Raw genomic sequence first — 22,718 nt, 5'->3', positions numbered from 1 at the left:
CGAACCCTGTAGGAATTGCTGTTTTAATACATATTTATTGTCCTCAATGGGCTAAATGGGTTTCTCAAAAAAAAAAATAAAATAAATAAAATAAAATAAAATAAATAATATAATATTCAATTGTTTTCCGCCCCCCCAATACATAGTTTGGGGGTTTTTGTTTTTGCTGATCTCGTACATTTTCATAGGAGGCGCTTTTTGCGTGGTGGGTCCTAAACTCAGCAGAGCATTCAAAAGGGATGTTCTTTGACCACCGAGAGGATACTTGGTATAAGACCGAAAGTTGTGAGCTGCTGAGCTATATGTAAAAGAATTGTTTCTGGAACTACATGAACTTTTACACATGCCTCCATCCTCACTCCGTTGGAAAGTCCAGACCAAATCTCCAATTGACGCTACATTCCAAAAAGAATAAACGACTTGCGCGCTGTTGTTAACTCGTTGTCTACGCCAGTAAAGAAGAAAATCCTACAAAAAGTACTGCTGTCAATTCGAATACAACTTTTGCCCAGGAACTGACGAAAATAACGTCATAATGGGCGAGTTTTGAATATTTTCCTTTGAATTAAAAAAAAAAATTAAAACAGATGCATGTTTGGAATAATACAATCTTTGGATAAAATATTTAATATTTTTGTAAGAAATTTTTTTTAAAAATTGCCGTTTTTGGTCGTCGAAACCCATGTAATCCTTTGACTGCTATATTTTTTATTTATTTGGTTTAAGCTCATAAGGATACGACCGTCTCCAATCGCTTTTATGTAATTTTTCATTCATAATATATTTCATACAAAAAAAGCCGCTCATTTTTAACAAATTCATCGAATTAGATTAACAATAGGCAGCTGAAACAACTTCAGAAGTCCATGAAAAATATTATAGAATTTTCACGTTAATTAAAATCTTGCATTTCAATGCACCTTCTCTTCGATTTTACATATATGCATGAGAGTTGTTAATTACATTAACGATTTAGTCCTCAAATTCAAATAAATTTTTTAGGGATATGAAGTTGGGAGCGCGATCTAGACCAATTTCATTCATAGCCATCATAACCGGTTTAAAGTCAGATGGGAGGTCGAAAACTACTATAACGGGTTAGGTAAAATGTCGGTAATCACTATATAGAGTATGTCGGGGCTCGAAGAAGGTCTCGACTGATTTTATTACCTTTTGAGATTACTTAAGTATACTCAAAAATATATCTCGATGCAAGTTTATGATTAAAAGTCACGTACTGACAGGCATATTCAGCATAAAAGCTGCAAGATAACGAACACTTTTATATGTAGTTTATGAAAACTGGGGTAATTCGTTGACTGATTCCAAAAAATGTCGGCAATAAACCATAATACAAGGTGCGTTCCAAAGTAAACAGGACTTTTTGAATTTAGTGCAGCGCCTCCTGATGGCGCTTTCTATATGTCGACTGGTGCGTTAGAATCTGCTATCTTTATCGATTGTTCAGTGAGGATTTCATGACATTTTATCGATTGGAAGTGAAGTTATTGCGTTTTAAGTGTCAGTATGTTTGTGTTGTCGGTGCGAAAATGAGCTTCGAACAAAGAGCCAACATTAAATTTTGTTTTAAAATTTGTAAAACTTATACCGAAACGTTTCAATTGTTCAAAGAAGTTCATGGCGATGATTGCCCATTCCGTAGCAGAGTGCACGAGTGGTTTCAACGTTTTCAAATTGGTCGTGAGGACATAAATGACGATCAACATGTGAGCCAATCATAATCCGTGATCACCGGAAATTCCATCGAAAATGTGCGTGAATTCATCAAAAATCAGCCAAACTCATCATTGAAATTCTCGGAAATGAAATTTAACATCTCCAAAGCATCAATTTATCTTATTTTTACCGAACATTTGGGCTTACGAAAGGTGTGTGTCGATAGAACATCTTATTGAATGTCAGCTGCTTCAGCGGTTTGGAAAAATATGAAAAAGAATCATCTTCCTCCCTTTTCCAAGAACAAGGCAAAAACACCACGGATCTCATATTTCCAGACAAGACCATAGAGCAAAAAACAAAACACCTAAGCAGAATGGAAATAGGATTAAGGCGATTTGTCGATAGCTACAGTCCAACCACAGAAGTTTGTCCTCTACCTTCACAAAGGGCTGAATACAAAACTACTAACTTAATTGCCATTTGTGGTGAAATCAGTCATAGGCTCTGAGGACCTCATATTCCTTATCTAGGGACCTGAAAAGTAAATTTTGGTGCAAAATTTAATTTATTTAGTTATCATACTTTTAGCAGCTTTCAATATAAACGTTATGCGGAGAGTAGGCGTGGTTATCACCTGATTTCACCACAATGTGCGAAGGTGAGCTACAGAAACTTGTCTTCAGCTAATAATAGGTCTTGCGGTATTTGTTATTGAATTTTCAATTGTTCATAAAAATTTTTTTTTGATGATTCATGCCCAGCTCTTGACCGATGCTGGTCTATTTCGACCAATTCAGCGATTTTATCGCAGTTTTCGACGACAGGCCTTCCGGAGCGTGGCGCATCTTCGACCACCTCAACACCAGAACGAAAACGTTGAAACCATCGTTGTGCAGTGGAAATAGAAACTGTATCGGGTCCATAAACTGCACCAATTTTATTGGCGGCTTGAGATGCATTTTTGCCTTTATGTGGTAGTAGTACTGTAGTAGTAGTACTGTAAAATATGCCGTATTTTCTCTTTATTTGGCTCCATGTTTGCGTAACTCACGAACGACTTAAAAGAAACGACAATCAAACACGTGTTAGCGAGTGACATGAGCTTTCCAAAAAGGTATAGCATGACCCAATGCGACGAGTAAAACTAGAACTACGCGCTCTCAGCGCCAACTAGCGAAAATACCGCAAGACTTTTTTGACAAACTAATATTTCTTGAAATAGCATATAAGTTCCATAAACGGCCTTTTAGAAAAAAATTTCAAATACAGTTGTGGGTCCTTATGTGCTATTATTATACTAGAGTAAAAGAAAAATCGTTCTTCGAAGCCTAAAAGTAAAATCTATAACATCTATATTTCCCTCAATGAAATAAGAAAATCCAAATCCGCGCAAATTTTCATGATTTTCCTATAGACCATTCACTTTTACTAACTAGTTCACGAGGCTAACAGCGTTTTGTGTAGTGTGCTGGACTTGTTTTCCGCTGTTCGTATTGAACTTAAAAATACTTTGTAACCGTTAAGCAACTGCACATGCGCAAACGTATCAATTGGCAAGCGTGTATGTGCGGATGTCGATTTGTACTTGCACCATGTCTAAAGTGTACATATTTCACTATGTCGGTAGACATGTGCACCCCAGCAACGCATAAATGTGCTTTTGTCCACAATTGCCCCAAAAATTATGCTGACGTAATATTGTTTAGTTGCAAGCGTCGCTGCCAGCGCCGACAGTATAAGTATTGAAAAACATTTTTAATTCACTGACCGATCGACAGGCTGGCTGGCCGACTCTCTGGTTTCAGCGCAGCCTTTGACGCCTTGGCAGACACATTTTAAGCATCGGCCGCACCGCTTGAGGGGCCACCACATGTACCATACATTTTGGTGTGTAAATAAATAGAAAAACGTTTTGCTAGTGCATGACAACGCTTATGGCAGTGCGTGTGGAGCATTTTATGTCGGCTTAATTAAAATGTCCGTTTGAAGCGTACTTTTACATACTCGCACCTTGATTTGGAGCACTTCGAAACGCTTGGTAATGCTAAAAAGGGGATTCGAATCTTAATATCTGCAGTTTAAATAGAATATGGTTCGAACTATTAATTTTTTAGTGCTGCCGCCTGCACGTCCGCTTGCAATAGCAACTGCACACATACCGTTATTTGCGCGCCAGAGTCACGCACAGCATACTTCATCGAATTTATCGCTTATCATCACAGAAGTGAGGGGCGCATTTGTCATTGTTAATAGGAACCCGATATGCAAGCGCATGCCAGTTATTGTGACAGCAGAAAAACTTGAAGTTGCCACACCGTTTTATGTTGGGAGTTTGCGATTACTTTGTAGAGGATGTCCAGTACACAGTAGTTTGCAGGAGAGTTAGTTGTGTTCATATCAGGGTAATAGGGATTCGAAGTGGCGGCAGGACGTTCAGAAATGTTCCACCATTAAATTCACTTGATTTCCATACCTTTGTAGGGTACAGAGATCATAATGAGCCCCTTATTGGTCGCAATTTCCCTTAACTCACGTAGAAAATGTGAGACAGAGCTGCTCTTGAATTTGTAGGGAAGTAACATCAAGTAGATGGCTATATCCAAAAGGTTAGAATATTTTTCCAAATTAATATATCGTATAAAAAACCCTCACTTCTCCTGGATAACACCAATTAAGCACTAAGAAGATGTTTTTAGTCAAAGTTAACAGGACTCATATCAACTTAAACTCCATTCCCCACCTTAAAGTGAAATGCTATAACTCGGAAACTGCTGGGTCGATTTCAACCAAATGTGTGAATGAACCAAACATACATTTCAGTGACTCGTTCGTATATTTCGACTGATAACTGGCGAATGACACGCGTGATGTTTTGCTCCAAGGTCTGAATTAAAGCGGGATTGTCATATCCTCACAGGAAAAAGTCTAACGGAGTGATATTACACGATCTTGGTGGGCAATCAGCTAGCCCAAAACGTGAAATTATCTGCTCACCGAAATGTTCACTCAATAAATCCATTGATTGATGCGATGTGTGAGAAGTGGAGCCGTCTTGTTCAAACTAAATGTCACCGAGATCACGGGTTTTAATTTCACGCATCAAATAGTCGGTTATGATGACGCGATAATGATCGCCATTGACAGTTACGTTCGCACCGGCATCATTTTTGAAGAAATATAGACCGATGATTACACCCGCGGCCCACAAACCACAACAAACCGTTCTTTTTTCTGGTTTAAACAGCAGCTCTCGAACCTCTTCCAGTTGCTGTTCGTCCCAAATGTGTCAATTTTGTTTGTTTATTTACCCAATGAGCCAGAAATGGGACTCATCGTTGAAAAAGTTAGCCCAATAACGTTCGATCCTCTCGGAACGTTTTAAGATACCATAGAGTAAAACGATGACGCTTGGAAAGGTCGGGCGGCTTCCGTTCTTGCACAAGCTGTATTTTGTACGCTTTCACTTTACGATCTCGACGTTAAATGCGCCTAGTCGTGCCATACGTTCCATACGTCAGTCCGAGTTGCTGCGAACAGGGTCGTATCAACTCTCTACGGTCTTTCATACGGCTGTTAGATTTTCTTCATCTTGTTTGCGTGCTGGACGTGGTATATTCGGTCGATATTATCCAATAATAATGCTGGGTCTCAAGATAGGTGATGGTGTTGCGAATAGTACCCTCAATATGCGGATTATGTCGACCATAAGTTGAGCTAAGCGCTCTGAACACATTTTTTACAGAACATGAATTTTCGTAATAAAGTTGAACGATTTTTAAACGTTGTTGAGGCGTAGGTCTTTCAGTGATGAAATGGCAAACAATACTGAATAAAAATAATATGACAACTTGACACACTCACTTTAAAAACTTTTGTAGCGCTCTTATTGAAAAACCCGCTCTTAAAGTTGAGGCCACTGACTCCGTGTTTCGGTAGTACAATTTAATAATTTCGACTCGTTGTTAGATCGTACATCTTTCTATGATAAAACGGCAAACCTTACTGAAGAGAAATGTCAAAAGAGCGGGAAAAATATGGCGTCGTTTGCTGTCCTTAGCGGTCTACTTTTGCAGTGCCCTATTGAAAAAGCCTATACTGCAGAAATTGTACTTAATTGAAACAACTCGGGAAAGCTTGAAAATATTTCTTTCGAAGCAATTTTTATAACTCCATATCTGCTTAAGAACATAGCTAACTGACAACAGCTGCAACTCTGGTAATGTCCAAAATATTTGTGTTGCAAGTTCATGCCAAAATAACTGTTACTGTAGTTGTAAAAGTTAATTATTTAAACGGAAAAAATCCCAACTAATATGGCTGTAAAGCGTGGAGACGAAATTTCCAGTAAATAACCAATTAAAATTTGGTTTTGCGTTATCTCAACAGTAAACCACGCTTTCAGCGTTTAAATGAAAATAAATATGTACGCATGCGCAGTAAAATGAAAACAACACCAAAAAGGCTAGCATTCCCGACACAATTGTTGCTGCCTTTTGTGTTGTTGTTGTTCTTTTATTTTCTGCATATTATGCTACGTTTATGCCATGTTATTGTGCGTGACGTGACGGTTTTAACAAAAACAGACGACCTTGTGTTGTATTGGACAAATACCAAAAAGTAAGCATGCTTACTTAGCGATAACAAAGCACAAAAAAAAAACATTGGTACATAATATTCATACATATATAAATCAAGTTATATAAGTAAAGTGATTTTAAATAAATATATGTATATATAATGTATAAATTATATTTATATTCGGTTCATTTGGTAGCGAAGGTGTTCGCGTCATGCGGGAGCGAGCTTTCCAATACCATGCTTTGGCCTCGGAAATTGGCAAAGGCTTAAAAAGTTCGCAAGTTGGCTAAACCGAAGCTAAATTGCGCAAAAAACAAGTGGTCGTAGCACTGCACGTACATCACGAGCCGAGTTAGTAGAAATGTTAAATGCTGTTTTAATTGTATACCACCTATTTATTTACCTAGTAGTGGGCCCCCAACCTGATTATAAGAAAAAAGTAATACAAAGGATTCGAGATACCAAGTGCAGTCAGGTCCTCTTTCACCTGATCTCTCCAACGAAGTGGAGGTCTTCCTTTTTCTCTGCTTTCCCTGAAGCCGCTGTCACTTAATTCGCTGTACTATATCAATGTCCTTGTATCTCTCATACAGCTCATCATTCAGGCAATACGCTCGATACAACCTTATATGCGATGTTGAGGAGGCTTATCTCACGGTAGTTGGCGCAGATTGCGGGGTCTCCCTTTTCCTTAAATTCCAATCGTCGGACATGCTTTCATCGGAACATATTCTGTAAAGAAGCTGATGTATGTTCTTATCAGTTCTTCTCCTCTGTGTTTGAATAGCTCGACCGACAGCGTCTGTTCCATCGTTATTGCTGAAATTAGGTTCATCATCCCCTGGTGTTATACTTTCACTGCCAATCAGTATCCTGGAGAAGTGTTCCTTCCATAATTTTAGTATGCTCTGCGCATCAGTTACCAGATCAACAGTCCGCCAGAGAAAAAGGAAACTAACTAAGTCAAATAAATTGAAGAATGTGTGTTGCCAGCGATCATATCTTTTGCAGAGTCAATTCGACGTTGTATGACGATCCAGAAGAAATTATGATAGCCCATGTGTTCTGTCTCTAATATAAAGAATTTTTGAAACATCCATTTCTTTTACTTCTTCGATATTAGGATTATTATCAAAATATATTTGCGATTTTATTCTTAATCATTATTTTATTGTAAAAAGTACCTGATAAACTTTTAGAGCCGTAAACAAATTTCACTGTCAAATACGCACTTTATAGCTCGCTACAACAACTACAACGCACTTTCTGACATATTACCCAAAACTTTACACAAATGTCAAAAATTGCAGCAAATAAACCAGTATTGTTCTATTTACTGCTACACATCTGCGCAGTGTAGAGAGATATGCACGAGCATTACGCCAGAACTAGTTTCGATTACTGTTCGTTCGACAGCTGACATATTTCCGAGCGTATTTCTGTCATTCAAATGTTTTTAATAAAATTGCAAAGTTTTTCGTAGTCAGCCTAAAACTGTACCTCTAATCTGTTTGTCGGAGAAACCAAAATATTGAGAAAGAGGTGCAAATGGGTTTCCAGGTGACACAGTTTAGGGGAACCCAATTTGCAAATACGTATGAAATTGGCACATTTGATATATGAATGTTGATGAGATGTCAACAGTTTTTCCTATCTAAAAAATATAAGAAATATACTATTGCCAACAAATAAACTAAATGTGTTAATAACAACTACGTGATGGGCATACAAATCAATTTCAATTAGAACTTTGACCAAATTCAAAAGCCATACTTGAAAACGCGAACCCACACACGCACACGCATCTCATACGCGTGTAATTTTTGGCGTGCGACATTTTTTGTTTTTGTGCATTTGATGTTGTGACACGTCGCTCGCATTACGCTGGCGGAAATGTTGTTACGATCTAGAGATTTAGAGATTTGCTTAAGCGATTTTGGCGCGCAACAACRCACACACACTTGTGTTCATAGCCGCGTAGATGCACTACTTGCGCATACAGTGCTTTCGGTTGCCGTCTTACGTTTTTAATGCCTAATGGCTGCTCACTCCTGCAAATGAATTAATAACTAAATTTACTAGATGCGAACAAAATCAAAGCAAGCATACCGAACTCGAAGAATAAAAGGAATAATTGCACAAGATTTGCCAGAGCCAAAACGTTTCGGCAACGCCCGACTGCGACTGCGACTGTGTCTGGCAGTACGGCGGCTGCTGGTGCTCTCATTTGGGCCGCGTCGGTCGGCATATCACAATGTACAATCAAGCGCCGCGGCCATTTGCCATTCACTTTTGTCGCACTTTTAGTTGTTTGGTCGTGGTTTTGTTCTGCGTCTGCGTCCGCCGCTGCCGCTGCTGCTGTGGCTGCGCGGCTTTTGCCGTTGCCAGCTGCCTGTTGTCTGCCGCTCGGTACTCTAGTGCTCTGGTGTGACCAAATTGGCACATTATTAAAAATGCATCAATTAGGCATCGATTGTATAACCTGTTCGCAGAATAGTTTACCCAGTCGCCAAGGCATGGACGTGGTCACTTATATGCTTGGGTGCACGCATTGTCACAAGTCACTTTATTGCGTTTGATGCTATTTTCAATGGGTTTATTTTAGCAAACCTGCTACCCAATTTAATGATTTATGGCTGGCAATGGAAGCGAATTCAAAAAGAAGGAATTATGTCAGTAAACGAAGCTTTACATAAATATGCATTATATTTATATAATTGCTGCGTAAATCGCTAGCTAATTTGCGTAACTGTAAGGCTTTAGAAAACAGTGATGTTGTGTGTATGACTGTAGAACATATTAATTGTTCTCCTATTATCAGCAAAATTTACAGATTTTTCATAGACGTTATTGCTGCTGCATTCCCTTGCAAATATTGGCCACCGCAAAGCACTGTCCATCCTCTGTAATGATTTTTAGGCTTAAAAGTGAACTCAAACTTACAATTTTTGAACCTAGCTTTAGGGTTGAATTAAACAGAAAAAACCTGCTAAAATATTTCTTTAAATATTTGCACAAAAATGTTTGCAAACTTAACTTTGTTTAAAATTCGTCTGCGAATTCTTCCTCATTGTTCTTTAACACAATTTCTACGACACCAGATATCGGTTGAATACCTCAGATTCATTAGTTTGTTAAATAGTTTTACGCGCGTTTTCAGTCTTCCTTATTCTAAATTGCTTTAACTTTATTTTTATTTCGGTGCTTGGCATTTTCTATGCTCAACATGACTCGCTTGTGAGCCTCTTTTTTAATATGCAACTCATTGCGAAGCTTTCCATTTTTCACTACGCCAATCAAAATCGCTTGCGATAAAAAGGCCAAAAATAGTCTTTTAAATGGCTAAGTTGAACTCACCAAATTTCAGCGTTTGAATGAAATTAGTTCGTTATCGTGGCGATCGCAATTTTTATTTCACATTTTGGGCAATTTCTAGCGTTGAATGGAATGCATGCTGCATACATATTTATATATGAATTTTTATGTGTGTATGTATATATGTAGGTTCGTGCATTCATGCAGATTTACGATGTATTTATTTTATAGCAAAGCACTTCCAGCGCGGAGGCAATGAAAAAATTAAATACAAATAAAACCCTTTAATTTTTTTTAATGTTTTTTTTTTTTTATTATTACTTGCATTGCATTGCAATTATTGCTATGCGTTGGCGCTTGCGCTGCCGATTCCAACAAATAGATGTCTTTTCCCATGTCACCGCATTACTGCAGCCACCACCGCGCAGGCCTTTGGAGTAGGTGGCTCACAAGCCACGTGCGTGAGTGTCGCATAGTTTACTAACTCACCAGCCGATGCCATGAAAGCGCAATGGCATGTAAATGTGTGTATGTGCATGTGTATGTGCTATAAATATTGAAATGTATGTATTCACGCGTTTGCCTTGCTGACTTACCCGATTTACGTGCCCAGAATTCACCAGCAGAATTTCAAAATGCTTTTAGTTGGTCATTGGTAGTTGAGTTCGTGTTTGGCTTCTTGAATTAACGCCACCCGCCCTTCGTGTACGAGGTATGGGTTGCATTGAAGAGGTCATATGTTCGCTAAAATCAAAAAAAAAAAAAATTAAATTATAATAATAATAAAAAATAAAAACAAAAGCCAAAACAAAAAATTGTAGAGCAGTTTTTAGTACAAACCGCAACACCTCTAGTTTCGAGACTGAGTGTGGAAGAGCGCGCTGCCGCTACAATGCAAATATTCAAATTTTTGGAAATCGTCTTCTTCTCTTTTTCGAGAGCTGGGGTCTCATCGCGCGTGCGCTTCATTTGGAATTTTTGGAAGTATAAAAAGCGTCGCGATTTTGGAAAAAGTATGTCAGTTTTGTTTTAATCAACCGACAGTGAGAATCTAATCAGCTTAAGCACACAATGAGTCCATTCGTTGTAAGTATTTTGAGCTCCTGCGACAATCACCACAGCCTTCGTAACGTACTCTATACGAAGGCAACGGATGCTTGGATTACGCATTTGTACGAAGAGTAAGCGATGCAGTTCGGAGCCTCCACATTCTCCAAGTACCGTCGTAGTCGGTGTCCAAGCGTCCGTTGGATTAAACACACACGCTCACACATTTTAAATACATATTCTTACTTTGCCTTACAGTTTGCCGCTGTTCTATCTACCTTGGCGCTCTCTGCCAACGCTGGTATCATTACCGCACCTGCGCCTTTGGCGTACGCCGCTGCTCCAGCACCTCTAGCCTACGCTTCTGGCCCCATCTATGCTCGTTACGCTGCCCCCGCTCCATTGGTTGCCGCCGCTCCAGCTCCATTGGCTGCTGCCGCACCCATTGTGAAACCAGTTGTTGCCAGAGCATACGCCGCCGCCCCAGCACCACTCCTTGCCCCAAGAGCTTTGGCAGCACCAATTGCCGCTCCATTGGCCGCCCCAGCACCACTTGTTGGCGCTCCAGCTCCCGTTGTTGCCGCCCAAGCACCCGTAGTTGCCGCTAGAGCTTTGGCCGCACCAGTCGCCGCTCCAGTTGCTGTCGCCTCCGACATTGTTGACCCACACCCACAATACACCTACGCTTACAATGTACAAGATGCTTTGACCGGTGACTCCAAGACTCAAGAGGAGACCCGCGATGGTGATATCGTTCGTGGCTCATACTCGCTCATCGAACCCGACGGTTCCCGTCGTATTGTCAACTACTACGCTGATCCCATCAACGGTTTCAACGCTGTCGTCCAAAAGGATGTGCCAGTTGCCGCTGTTGCTCCCGTCGTCGCCGCCAAAGCTGTTGCTGCCCCACTTGTGGCCGCTCCAGCACCAGTCGTTGCCGCCAAGACCCTTGCGGCTCCAATTGTTGTCTAAACAAAAGGAAACTGCTTGGAAGATTGACCATTGACCCCGTAGATAACCCACGTACCGACACACTCTTGTCCGAAATGTCAGCTATTTGTTGAGTTGCTTGCCTTGCCGACTGACTTGGGAGCGCTGTGCGCGTCAACTATTGGTAGAACAATGCAATTCAACGGGGGACATCCATTTGTAAATAAACTAGAAAAACTCATTGTCTTTGTTGAAAACTTTCATCGTTAATAAAAAAAAAACTGTTAAAACAAAAAATTTATTTATCCTTTATTTGATATTTGAAAAGGTTGAATAGACTAATGGAAATATAAAACTTGTGACTTACATATGTCAAGCTTCGCATGAGTTCTCTCTGTTTCCCAACTTCGAATACTGTGCTATGTGAGTTCTCACGGCTTTCGTAGTATTGGTTCTCAAGATCTTAGGTTTCATAATCTTTCAAATTTCCTCCAAAAAGAGACTTCGAATTTCGTCCAAAGTTTGTTTTCAAATGACTCTTGCAAAATTTGTCGTACTTTAGTAATAGATTTAGTCTCATTATCCAAGAAGACATATTAGAAACCGGTGCTTCTAGAGAAGAGGCACGTTATTTTTCGTTTTTTCCCGACCTGAAATTTAGACAACTGGACTAAATGTTGTTGTTGCTATAATGGGTACCTTGTCCTCGTTGGATTTGGTAAGGGTTAGCCAGGTGGTTTTCGACGTCATCTAAAGGAAGGCCCAAGAAACGTGCTGCATGACGGATTCGGACCAAAGGCGGAGAGGTGTTACATGAGTGTCCACACGACCCTGGAGGAAATATTTAACACCACGGTAAAACAGATTTATAGAAAGAATTCCTAGAATCCAAAATCAAGCAAATTTTTTTTTTTAATTATAGCTCTACAATCTTTAGACATTTAAAAATATATGTACACCCCTTACCCCGTATTGCAAATTTTGTTCATGCGTGCTAGCAATCATAAAGTGAAATCGAATATATAAATCTGTAAAAGTTCTAAATACTTATATGGGAACCTCCAACCTAATCGAATCACTCTTTTTTCCAGTAATTCGCCGGAAGAATTTTGGATGCTCTCCAATCATGAGAATGTCGCGCGCATGCGTCTCAAACTCGAGCCGCAATTGTATCCGAACAAGCACGAGAATGCGGCGAATTTACGTGATAATGCCACAAATGCCTATGATCCAAGGTAGGGCTTAGGAAATATTATACATATTTCAAAGGTTATTCTTAAAAAAATATTGAAAATTTAGAGAAATCTCGGAATTCGACTCGACAATTAAGAGTGCCGTTGTACGTGACTTCTTAGCAGACGATGAGAATCTACAACTTGAAGAGGAGCTGCGTCAATCGATTGAAGCGCAATCGCAGCAAGATGTGCCACTGGAAAAATCAGTCATTTCACAAGACTGTGAACTGATTACATTGATGACGAAGGTGAAAGGTAAAATCGAGGTGAATCAAACGCTATTTACCTTCATCGATTTGAGTCCGCCTTCGGAAGATGGCTCCAAACACGATTTTCGGTGAGTAGTGTTAAAACAGGTTCGATTTGAAAAATAATTTTAAAATTTATTATATTAAATTTTTGCTTCGAAAAGCTTTCCAATCAGCAAAATACGTGAGGTACATTTGCGCAAATTCAATTTGCGGCGCAGCGCTTTGGAAATATTTTTAATCGATCAAACTAGTTATTTTCTCAATTTTACTACAAAGGTGAGTTCGATTGTTATTATATACGTATATATATATTCTTATACCCTCAACAAGGTATATCAAGTTTGGATACCCTATAAAGTATATATATAAATGATCAGTATGTTAGCCGTGTCCGTCTGTATATATACGAACTAGTCCATCAGTTTTAAGATATCGTTTAACAATTTTGCAAACTTCATTTCAAATTGTTGTATGGAAAACTTTCACATTTGACAGTGTATCTTCACAAAAGTTAGCACAGGTTATTTTCTAAGATAATAATGTAATCTCCGAAAAAATTGTTCAGATCGGCTCACTATAACATATAGCTGCCATACAAAACGAACGATCGAATTCAAGGGCTTGTATGGAAAACTCTCGCATTTGACGTGGTATCTTCTTGAAATTTGACATGGTTTACTGCTTTAGGTAATAATATAATCCCCCAAAAAATTGTTCAGATCGGCTCTCTATAGCATATAGCTGCCATTCAATCTGAACACATAGTTACTAAGAGAAATGCTTCTGAGAAGGATATATTAGCTTCGATGCAGCCGAAGTTAACGTTTTTTCTTGTTTTAAGTGTGTTTTGTATTTCCATTCGTTTAATATTGTCGGAATCAAAATTAAACGATTTCATATCCGATTCGAAGTACACAAAAGGCTACCAAAGGTAGAATTGAAAAATTTTGCAATTTATTTCTTTAATTTATTTGTAGACACGCAACAAAGTTTTTACGAAAATTTTGAGCCTCCAACCGCCAAACATTTTATATGGCTCCGGCCGCTCTCCAGGAGAACTACTGCGCGCTTCGGGACTTACGCAGAAGTGGGTAAATCGTGAGATTTCCAATTTCGAATATCTTATGTACTTGAACACAATTGCTGGTAAGTCAAGTCAGTGCTTTGATTGAACGAGTTTGACGTTATATATATGTATATTTGAGAGGATTGCCCAAATTGAAGTCGATTCGACAAAAATATTTAGGTATATGTAAGATTGAGTTAAACAGCGTTTCTAGACAACGAAAAGGGGTTTTGAGAGCCGACTCTAAAACCCGCCTATCAGTCAAATTTCCGTTCCCATGATAGTTGGTTCTACGTAACCGGAACGAACCCGGATTTTTATCAGGTCAAGGAACGTGAACTCGGCAGAGTTCTATAGCTACTACAACAACAATCAATCAAGTCTTTAAACGCGGTTTTTGCACGAAACCCTGTTTTCAGAGCCGATAAGGAAATTTTTTCCGAGTAGTCTGGACCAATCGGCTTAAAGTTCTTCTTCTAAAATATATTTGACGCTTTTTGTCCTTTAAAATTTTGAGTGCAGATTACCAAGCCGATCGGTTCAGCCGACGCTGAAAGTAGCTGACTAATCAAATTTCCGTTCCCACTACTGTCGGTTCTAAGTAACTGAATTCGGCAGAAATCTGCCGCTACAACAACAACAACAAATGAAATCTTTAAATTGTTGTTTTTCGTGAAACCCTGTTTTCAGAGCCGGTAAGGAAATTTTCTCCGAATCCTCTGGACCAATCGGGTTAAAGTTTTCACACCACCTTCTTAAACATTTTTGACGCCATTTTTTCAAAAATCAATTATTATTTTTGAAATCACTTTTTACAATACTAAGTACAGTTACATAGCTTATTATTTGTTTTCATTCCTTTCTAGGCCGTTCCTACAATGACCTCAGTCAGTACCCAGTATTTCCTTGGATATTGTCGGATTATACCAGCGATGTTTTAGACTTAACCGATCCAAAATCTTTTCGCGATCTTTCCAAGCCTGTTGGCGTGGTAAGCTACTTTGAAAACGCATTATATTTCACATCTCTTATACACTTATAACTCACACAAACTTTAGATCAATCCTAAAAATGAGGCTGGTGTGCGCATCAAATACGAGTCCTTCGAAGACCCCTCGGGTGCGATACCGAAATTCCATTACGGCACACATTACTCAAATTCTGGCGGTGTTTTGCATTATTTGCTGCGCGTGGAACCATTTACGTCGCTACACATTGAGTTGCAAAGTGGACGCTTCGATGTGGCCGATCGGCAATTCCACTCGATACCACAAACGTGGAAATTGTTAATGGACAATCCGAACGATGTGAAGGAGCTGATACCAGAATTCTTTTATTTTCCCGAATTTCTGAAAAATAAGAACAAGTATTTATATTTTGAAATATGCAACTATAATTGCATTATAAAAATAATTTGCCAACTTTAGATTTGATTTGGGTCACTTGCAAATAACAAAAGAAAAAGTGGATGACGTCATACTGCCAACATGGGCCAACACACCAGAGGAGTTTATAGCTATACACCGACGTGCTTTAGAATCGGAATATGTCAGTCAAAATCTGCATCATTGGATCGATTTGATATTCGGGTGAGTACTTCCATGACAAAACGTTTCCCTGCAGTATATTAAGTCTCACACCCTTATTATTTTAACACAGCTACAAACAGAAAGGCCCCAAAGCTGTCGAAGCGCTCAACGTTTTTTACTATTGTTCATATGAAGGTGCTGTCGATTTGGATAAAATCACCAATCCCGTTGAACGTGAAGCTGTTGAAGGTATGATCAACAACTTCGGTCAAGTGCCATCACAATTATTGCGTGAACCACATCCGCGTCGTTTGACACAAGAGGAGACGGCACTCAAACTGGTGCGCGCCGAATTGAAACGACCGGATCTTACGCAATTTCTCGATAAGATTGTGCAATATTATTGCGAGCTGTCAACGCCAAAAGATCCAATTGTCTTCCTGAGCGCACCGCGCAGTCCGCCGCGCTCATTTCTACAACTCAGTCCGGATGTGCTTGTCAGCATATCAAAATCATGTATACTTGGTGCTAATTCATGGATGTCCTATGATAAGGATCGAGGATTTCTGCTGGAAATCGATGCAACAACTACGAATTTGAAGTAAGTAAAGGTGAAATATAATAATATCATAAAAACTTTCCAAAGAACTCGAATGATGTTATGAGCAAACCATTTTCCTTAATCTGAAAAGTATTTAAAGCTCTATTTGTTTGGTTATTTATAACTTTTTATTCTGCTAGAAATCGCAAACGCATCTTTGGCCCCTTCCATCCCTCACAAAATCCACACTCACAACTGTACGCCGTGAGCACAGATGGTAAGCTTTTGTATGCCGGCGGCATCTGGGATAACTCGCTGCGTGTCTATAATTTACATAAGGGAAAAACCGTAGCCTCTGTAACGCGTCACTTAGGTTTGTTAACGAAGTTTACACCCCTTTGTCCTTTTAAGCAGTCGAAATATTTTTGCATTTCTATTAGACATAATCACCTGCCTGGCGTTGGACAACTGCGGCTCTTACTTAGTGACCGGTTCTCGTGATTGTACCTGCATCGTTTGGAGCATACAGACGCAACAGTACGGCAATGTGCCGGCCAGCACAAACATTCCAATGCATGCGCTTACTGGGCAGGCCCATTTGCAGGCGATAACTCAGCTGAATACGCAGAATGCCTTCTCGCCCAAACCATTGACCACACTCTACGGTCACGATGATGCCATTTCGAGTGTCGCCATTTATACTGAATTGGATATGGTCGTTTCGGGTTCACTGGTAATTTACCTAAATTTACCGTAATTTGATTTTTGATTGTATTCTAATTTTATTTGTATGCATTTTATGTTTTAGGACGGCACTGTGAACGTGTATACCATACAGGATGGCCAATTTGTGCGCACACTAAAACCAATCGGCTGTACTGAGACCTGCGTACAAATCTCATTCGTTACTGTTTCATATCATGGTAAGTGATGCATAAATTTGTTTAATTACTAAATTAATTTTGAGCTCACTTTTTTGTGTTTGCATATTTGTTTATTTGTATCTAAAAATTGTATGTGGTAATTTTTTCCACGTAGCGATTGTATGCATCACAACTAATATAGCCTGAAAGTAGGCTACAATAATGTTAAGTAATCTGAGCAGTCATAGCCGAGAATGTATTGAGCATACCATTAACAGAGTTGTTAGAAAATGTTAATAAGATTTTTTGTTTGCATTGCATTGACATGTTAACCCCACCAGCAGGCAATGTTCAGGAAATTTTTTGGGTTTTAACAAATGTATAATTGTTGAAAAAATTATTTCAGCTAGCTATTCGAAATTTCATGTTTCATGAATAAGTAATTTTTGACTCCCAATTACTTCTTTTTTACAAGCATAAGCTCATCAATTATTGCGCTCAAATTTCGGGCCTTTTTTTTTTTTTTTTTTTTTTTTTTTTTTTTTTTTTTTTTTTTTTTTTTTTTTTTTTTTTTTTTTTTTTTTTTTTTTTTTTTTTTTTTTTNTTGTTTTTTTTTTGTTTTTTTTTTTTTTTGAGGATGGATTGCTGATTTCTCGTGTGGCCGCGAATATTTCCACTTGGACAGCTAGAGGCATCTATCCGTTGTGATGCCACATCTAATAGGGTTACATCAATAAGATCCTCGCATATCGATCAAACGCCTGGAGCCCGTCAAGCTGTTATTATCAATTCCAGCCAATCAGCATTAGTCTGACCAAAGCTGAATAGTGAAAGAGAAATTGTCTATATGCGTTCTCCAAAGTATTTAGACTCACCCCGTAAGTGTCAAAGGGATAGTATCTAGTTAGGGCATCATTATCATGTGAACCTTGTTAAGAGCTAGTAGTTCAATAAGCCTATTACGTTCCACTCTGGGTCAGATGCTTTAGCACCTCTACAAATACAGTTTGCTGTCCGAAGCTTGGTGAGCTCATGTGAGGTCCATAAATCCAGCACCCGAACTCCTGCTCGTACTCATCTTGATGGACATTGGGTAAGGTCGCCTTGTTGCAATGTCATTAGTTTTAAACGGTTTGCCGATGATTACGCCGTGGCCAGGAGGAATTGCACTCCTTTACTAGCTGTGTGCTCACTGTCTGCGAGCTCGAGGGCTGCATAGCGACTCTGTTATCGGAGCCTACAAAGAGCTCTATATCGGAGAATTACATCTGTTGCTTACATGGTGGCGGTAACTTCAGCGTGAAAGCCGCTTACGTGGTCTAACAGTCAGAAACGAATGTTGATTGAGATTTTCCGACAGAAGACTGTTCTCCAACCTTCCCCTTGAGTTTCGATCCGTCCATGAGAATGCTCTCTGCAACTCCACCGCGACCACATATGTATTTATCGGAGGTATTTGTGCGGAAAAGATGCTGCTAGGAATAGCACGTGAAGATTTCATAATGTCCCTCTCTGGGATCCTTAATGTGATCAGTTTCCCGATGGTGCTGTATGAAAAGCTAAATTAGTGGCGTGAACTGTCAGCAAAATGCCGGGTTAGGGGCTAGACTTAGACTTCGACTCTTATAAACCAACTTTATTTGGATTAAGTGCTTACACAGTGATATCTATAATATATATAATGCAAGGCAGAAATGATTTTTTTTTCAATTATTATATAATTACGAAACAATGCTAAAATACTTATCAAAGACAAATATTTCGTCTCGAATTATCTAAGCTCTAACAACTACAATAATCATTTGCATATTCCACGGCTTTGTTTAAAGTGATTAAATTATTTGAAATCAGATTAAATTTATTATACGCAAATTGCCGTTAACATACATTAACGCCATAATGCACACTCGGATGTATGTATATGTATGTGTGCATGTGCAACATTTACACACGTTACTTATATATTTTTTGCGCTATCAGCATTCAATTTAGTCAAGAACGTAGGCACATATGCTCTAAAGTCCATGAACAGCTGCAGCTAACATATCTCTACTAGTATTTAGTCAATGACCTACGACAACATTTTCATAGTTTGCCTCAATTTCCATTGCCTGCGAACATACATACACACCTTCATACCTACATACATACAGACATGAAAGGAAAACGGTGCAGAGCATTTGAAATCAGTAATTGCATACGCTCTTATCATGCTAAGCTAACAACTACTGCTCGTTTATGATTCGAAATTGTCTAGTTATAACGATGTAGGTGCATGTATGGCGTACATACATACTCACAAACATATAACATACATATGTTTGTATGTATATACTTACAAGTATATGCATTTTGCACACATGAACCGTTCTGAGATCAAAAAGGCGTTATACAAATCGTGAACATAGTACATCACGTGATGGTGTTATCTCGTGTCTAGAGCCCATAAGTGTACACGTAATGAGAACCATAATGCTTAAATTCATACATACATATGTGCATGCCAACATTTGGCTGCTTCCACACGTTTATGCATACGTTTACTCTGAACGGTGTTATCAGCGAGGAAATTGGATTAGTAAAACCCAACCCATTGTAAATATGTACATAGTATTGTATGTATTAGGCACACATTTTTTAGCTAGGGGAATATGTAGCAATAGTATCAGACCAAATATTTATATAAAGCATTGGCCCATTAATCATTTGTGGTCGAAGAAATGTCAACAATATTGATAATTATAATTTTTTTTTTTTTTGACTGTAACTATGACTAAGTATGGTTTCCAGCAACATCTCTGTCACTCACTTCCGGTAGTACTTTAGAAGCTGCTCATACATTATGATGAAATTGGGTAATGCGTAATTGTTTTTTGAAAACAAAAAAAGTCATAATAGCTTGAAAAACATTAGGAAAGGGTAGATAAAAAATGTATGAAAATAAAATTTAAGAGCTATCGTTGAAATCTATCGTTGATTTCTGATATTAGAAGAAAATATACGGTAGTATCATAGGTTTTCTGAAAAAATAAAAATTAAGAATTTACCAAATTAATCAACGCCTCTTTTTTTTTATTTATCTACCACATAATTCGTAATACCAGCTCCATCGGACTCGGAAATCGAGATACAACGTATTTAATCCTTAAAAAATCAACCAACTCTCTCCCCTTCCTCTTTTCTTCAGATCGACCGTTAATTATTTTTCCTTTAATTTTTCTTATTTTGTCTGGGTTTCATCTTATTTAATGATTTTTTACGCTTTTTACCATTTTCAAACACTTCAACACTAAATTTTAACCCAAAATCTATTTTTGATTTTAAAAATTCATTGAAATTATATTATATCAAATAGATATATGTATAACGATTAAATTAGTAAGAAGAAAGTTTTCTTTAATTGTAAAAAATTTAAAGATAATAAAGATAGTTTTTTTTTTTTAAGATTTTAAGAATTTTAAAGATAAGATAATATTAAAATAATTATAAAAGAAATTTCGTGAAATTCCAGCATTTTAATGTTACGTATACGCATGCTCAACCCTGTGTACACTGCAAACACAACACGTAACATTTAACTTATTGAATTTGGGCTCTAAAATATTATAAATATACAAATATTTAATACATTCCGTCAATAACGCTAATCACGAGCACTCTTCCATAGCATATATTTGTATTACAGCTTGCTTGTAACGATGACTACACATTTTTTGAGCTAAAGTTCTCGTGACCGTCTTAAAAATTACTAATCCTTCTTAATATTCCCAATTGTGGGCATTTCTTTGTGATTTAATGATGACATACTCTAAAATGATAATAATTAATATAAATCAATTTGAAAGAAAAATTTCACCATGAACTCATAGAGTAAGCGCCCATCTACGCTTATCACTTAACGAATAATTATTCATTATTAATTACGGAAATTCTATGAAATCATCATTAATGGCAGGAAATTTACGCAGATCATTGGAATTGAACGAAAAAATCCCTGGAAATGTGAATGACTTATAACTAAGTGCAGTGAATAGTTTCAAATTCTTTTAGATACTTTATTTCCTATTAGTATTATTGCATATGTATTATACTCGAAACTGAAATTTTAAATATGTTTTTCTTTAATTTTATCAAGACTTACCATGAGTCAATGAAGTCCCTCATCTTGACAAACTTTTGTGTCAAACTTATGACTTGTCTTACTTGTAACTAGTCTACTTGCTTCTCAATTCTTCAGCAATGTATTAACCTACAGTATCTGTAAATGAGAGTTATTATTACTAAATTTTTTACCTTTTACAAGGTGCTTTCCAAAGTAAACAGAACTTTAAAAAAACAACAAAACAAATGGTTTTTTCGGCAAAATCAATTTATTTTACTCAAAATAGTCTCCCTCTGCTTCAATGTAGCTTTTTACACGGTCCAAAAGCATGTCGAACGAATGTTTTAGCTCGTTAGCCGGTATAGCCGTCAGTATGACGGTGCAAGCCTTTTGAATTGCGTCTACGCTGCGTAACGCTTTCCTTTCATGGGCAAATGCATTTTGCACGGTGCCGCAACAGGTGAATACGGGTAGTGGTTAATGGTTAAAATGTGATTTTCGGTCAAATAATCGTCCTTCGAATCTTGCATTTTGAGGAATTTTAGGTCGTCCGTCAATTTGTGCGGAACAAACCGTGCACACACCTTTCGTAAGCCCAAACGTTCGGTCAAAATGCGATAAATCGATGTTTCGGAGATGTTCAATTCCATTTCCATGAATTTCGATGATGATTTCGGCTGATTTTTTATGAATTCACGCACAGTTTCGAAGGAATTTCGCACCTTGTATGTTAGTTACAATGACTAAATGCCTTATGATCTTTAAAGTGCCTTCTATATCGAACTACTGCACTTTACGGTCATCCACAATTATTTTGTAGCATTTTTTGTTTTTTTTTTTTAATGTTTTCGTCGGTAATAATCTCGATTGGGTGTCCACTGCTTTCAACGTTTCCGATGCTCATTTCACCAATACCAATCTTTGATGATTGATTTTCCTCAGACAGTATTTAGAAACTCGTCATCACTCTAAGTTTATGCTTCAAATGTATTTTATCTCTTCAAAAAGCAATATTTTATAAAAATGCGAAATTAAATTTTATCCATTTTTTGACAATAACAAAAGGCGCTTCACTCAAAATGATATAGTTCACATGATCCGATAGGTGTCAAATTTGTCAAAATATTTATAATAGGAATCTAATTCTAGGAACGCCATCTATTGGGGCTTTTCAATTGACATATTAAAAAAGGCTAAACGGCTCAGAGTGCCTAACTGAACCAAACCTTTCGATAGTTTTACGGATTGGACAGGACTTTACTCTTCTATAAACTTAAAAACATTCTAAGGGTTCTAAAGTGCACTTCAATTCAAAAATATCGATTTCTTTTAAATCCTAGAATAATTCTATTGGAGGAAACTTTCTTAGTAAGAGGTGGAGCTCAGATAAATGGTTGCTGGAAGCATCTTGTCTTACATTAGCACATTTTAACTGACTGATTATGATTACGAGTGTGAAAGCATTGAAAATAATGTGAATTTAGTTGACGTCTTCTTCTTCTTGATTGGCGTAGTCACCGCTTACGCGATTATAGCCGAGTTAACAACAGCGCGCCAGTCGTTTCTTCTTTTCGCTACGTG

General features: G+C 38.0%; 2 protein-coding genes across 2 annotated transcripts in view; both read left to right on the top strand.

The window, feature by feature from the left end:
• LOC108972139 (neurobeachin-like protein 1) overlaps window positions 1–22,718 on the top strand; it is a 70,698-nt gene that overhangs the window by 29,795 nt on the left and 18,185 nt on the right. The window contains exons 4-14 of the mRNA XM_018938639.1: window positions 12,642–12,785; window positions 12,850–13,122; window positions 13,198–13,312; window positions 14,014–14,182; window positions 14,969–15,093; window positions 15,161–15,468; window positions 15,530–15,691; window positions 15,762–16,232; window positions 16,373–16,545; window positions 16,613–16,905; window positions 16,981–17,095. Coding sequence (XP_018794184.1) covers window positions 12,642–12,785; window positions 12,850–13,122; window positions 13,198–13,312; window positions 14,014–14,182; window positions 14,969–15,093; window positions 15,161–15,468; window positions 15,530–15,691; window positions 15,762–16,232; window positions 16,373–16,545; window positions 16,613–16,905; window positions 16,981–17,095 — 2,348 coding nt within the window. The remainder of the gene's footprint in view (window positions 1–12,641; window positions 12,786–12,849; window positions 13,123–13,197; window positions 13,313–14,013; window positions 14,183–14,968; window positions 15,094–15,160; window positions 15,469–15,529; window positions 15,692–15,761; window positions 16,233–16,372; window positions 16,546–16,612; window positions 16,906–16,980; window positions 17,096–22,718) is intronic.
• On the top strand, window positions 10,549–11,847 carry LOC108972148 (cuticle protein 21). Its single transcript, XM_018938650.1, has 2 exons — window positions 10,549–10,659; window positions 10,879–11,847. Exons 1-2 carry the CDS (start codon window positions 10,645–10,647, stop codon window positions 11,590–11,592), a joined length of 729 nt encoding a protein of 242 aa, XP_018794195.1. The 5' UTR covers window positions 10,549–10,644; the 3' UTR covers window positions 11,593–11,847.

The sequence above is a fragment of the Bactrocera latifrons genome, unplaced genomic scaffold, assembly GCF_001853355.1.
Source record: "Bactrocera latifrons isolate USDA-ARS-PBARC rearing strain unplaced genomic scaffold, ASM185335v1 scaffold_380, whole genome shotgun sequence".
NCBI classification, from domain to species: domain Eukaryota; kingdom Metazoa; phylum Arthropoda; class Insecta; order Diptera; family Tephritidae; genus Bactrocera; species Bactrocera latifrons.
Note: the sequence above shows the minus strand (reverse complement) of the source record. Positions and strands in the feature narration are given on the sequence as shown.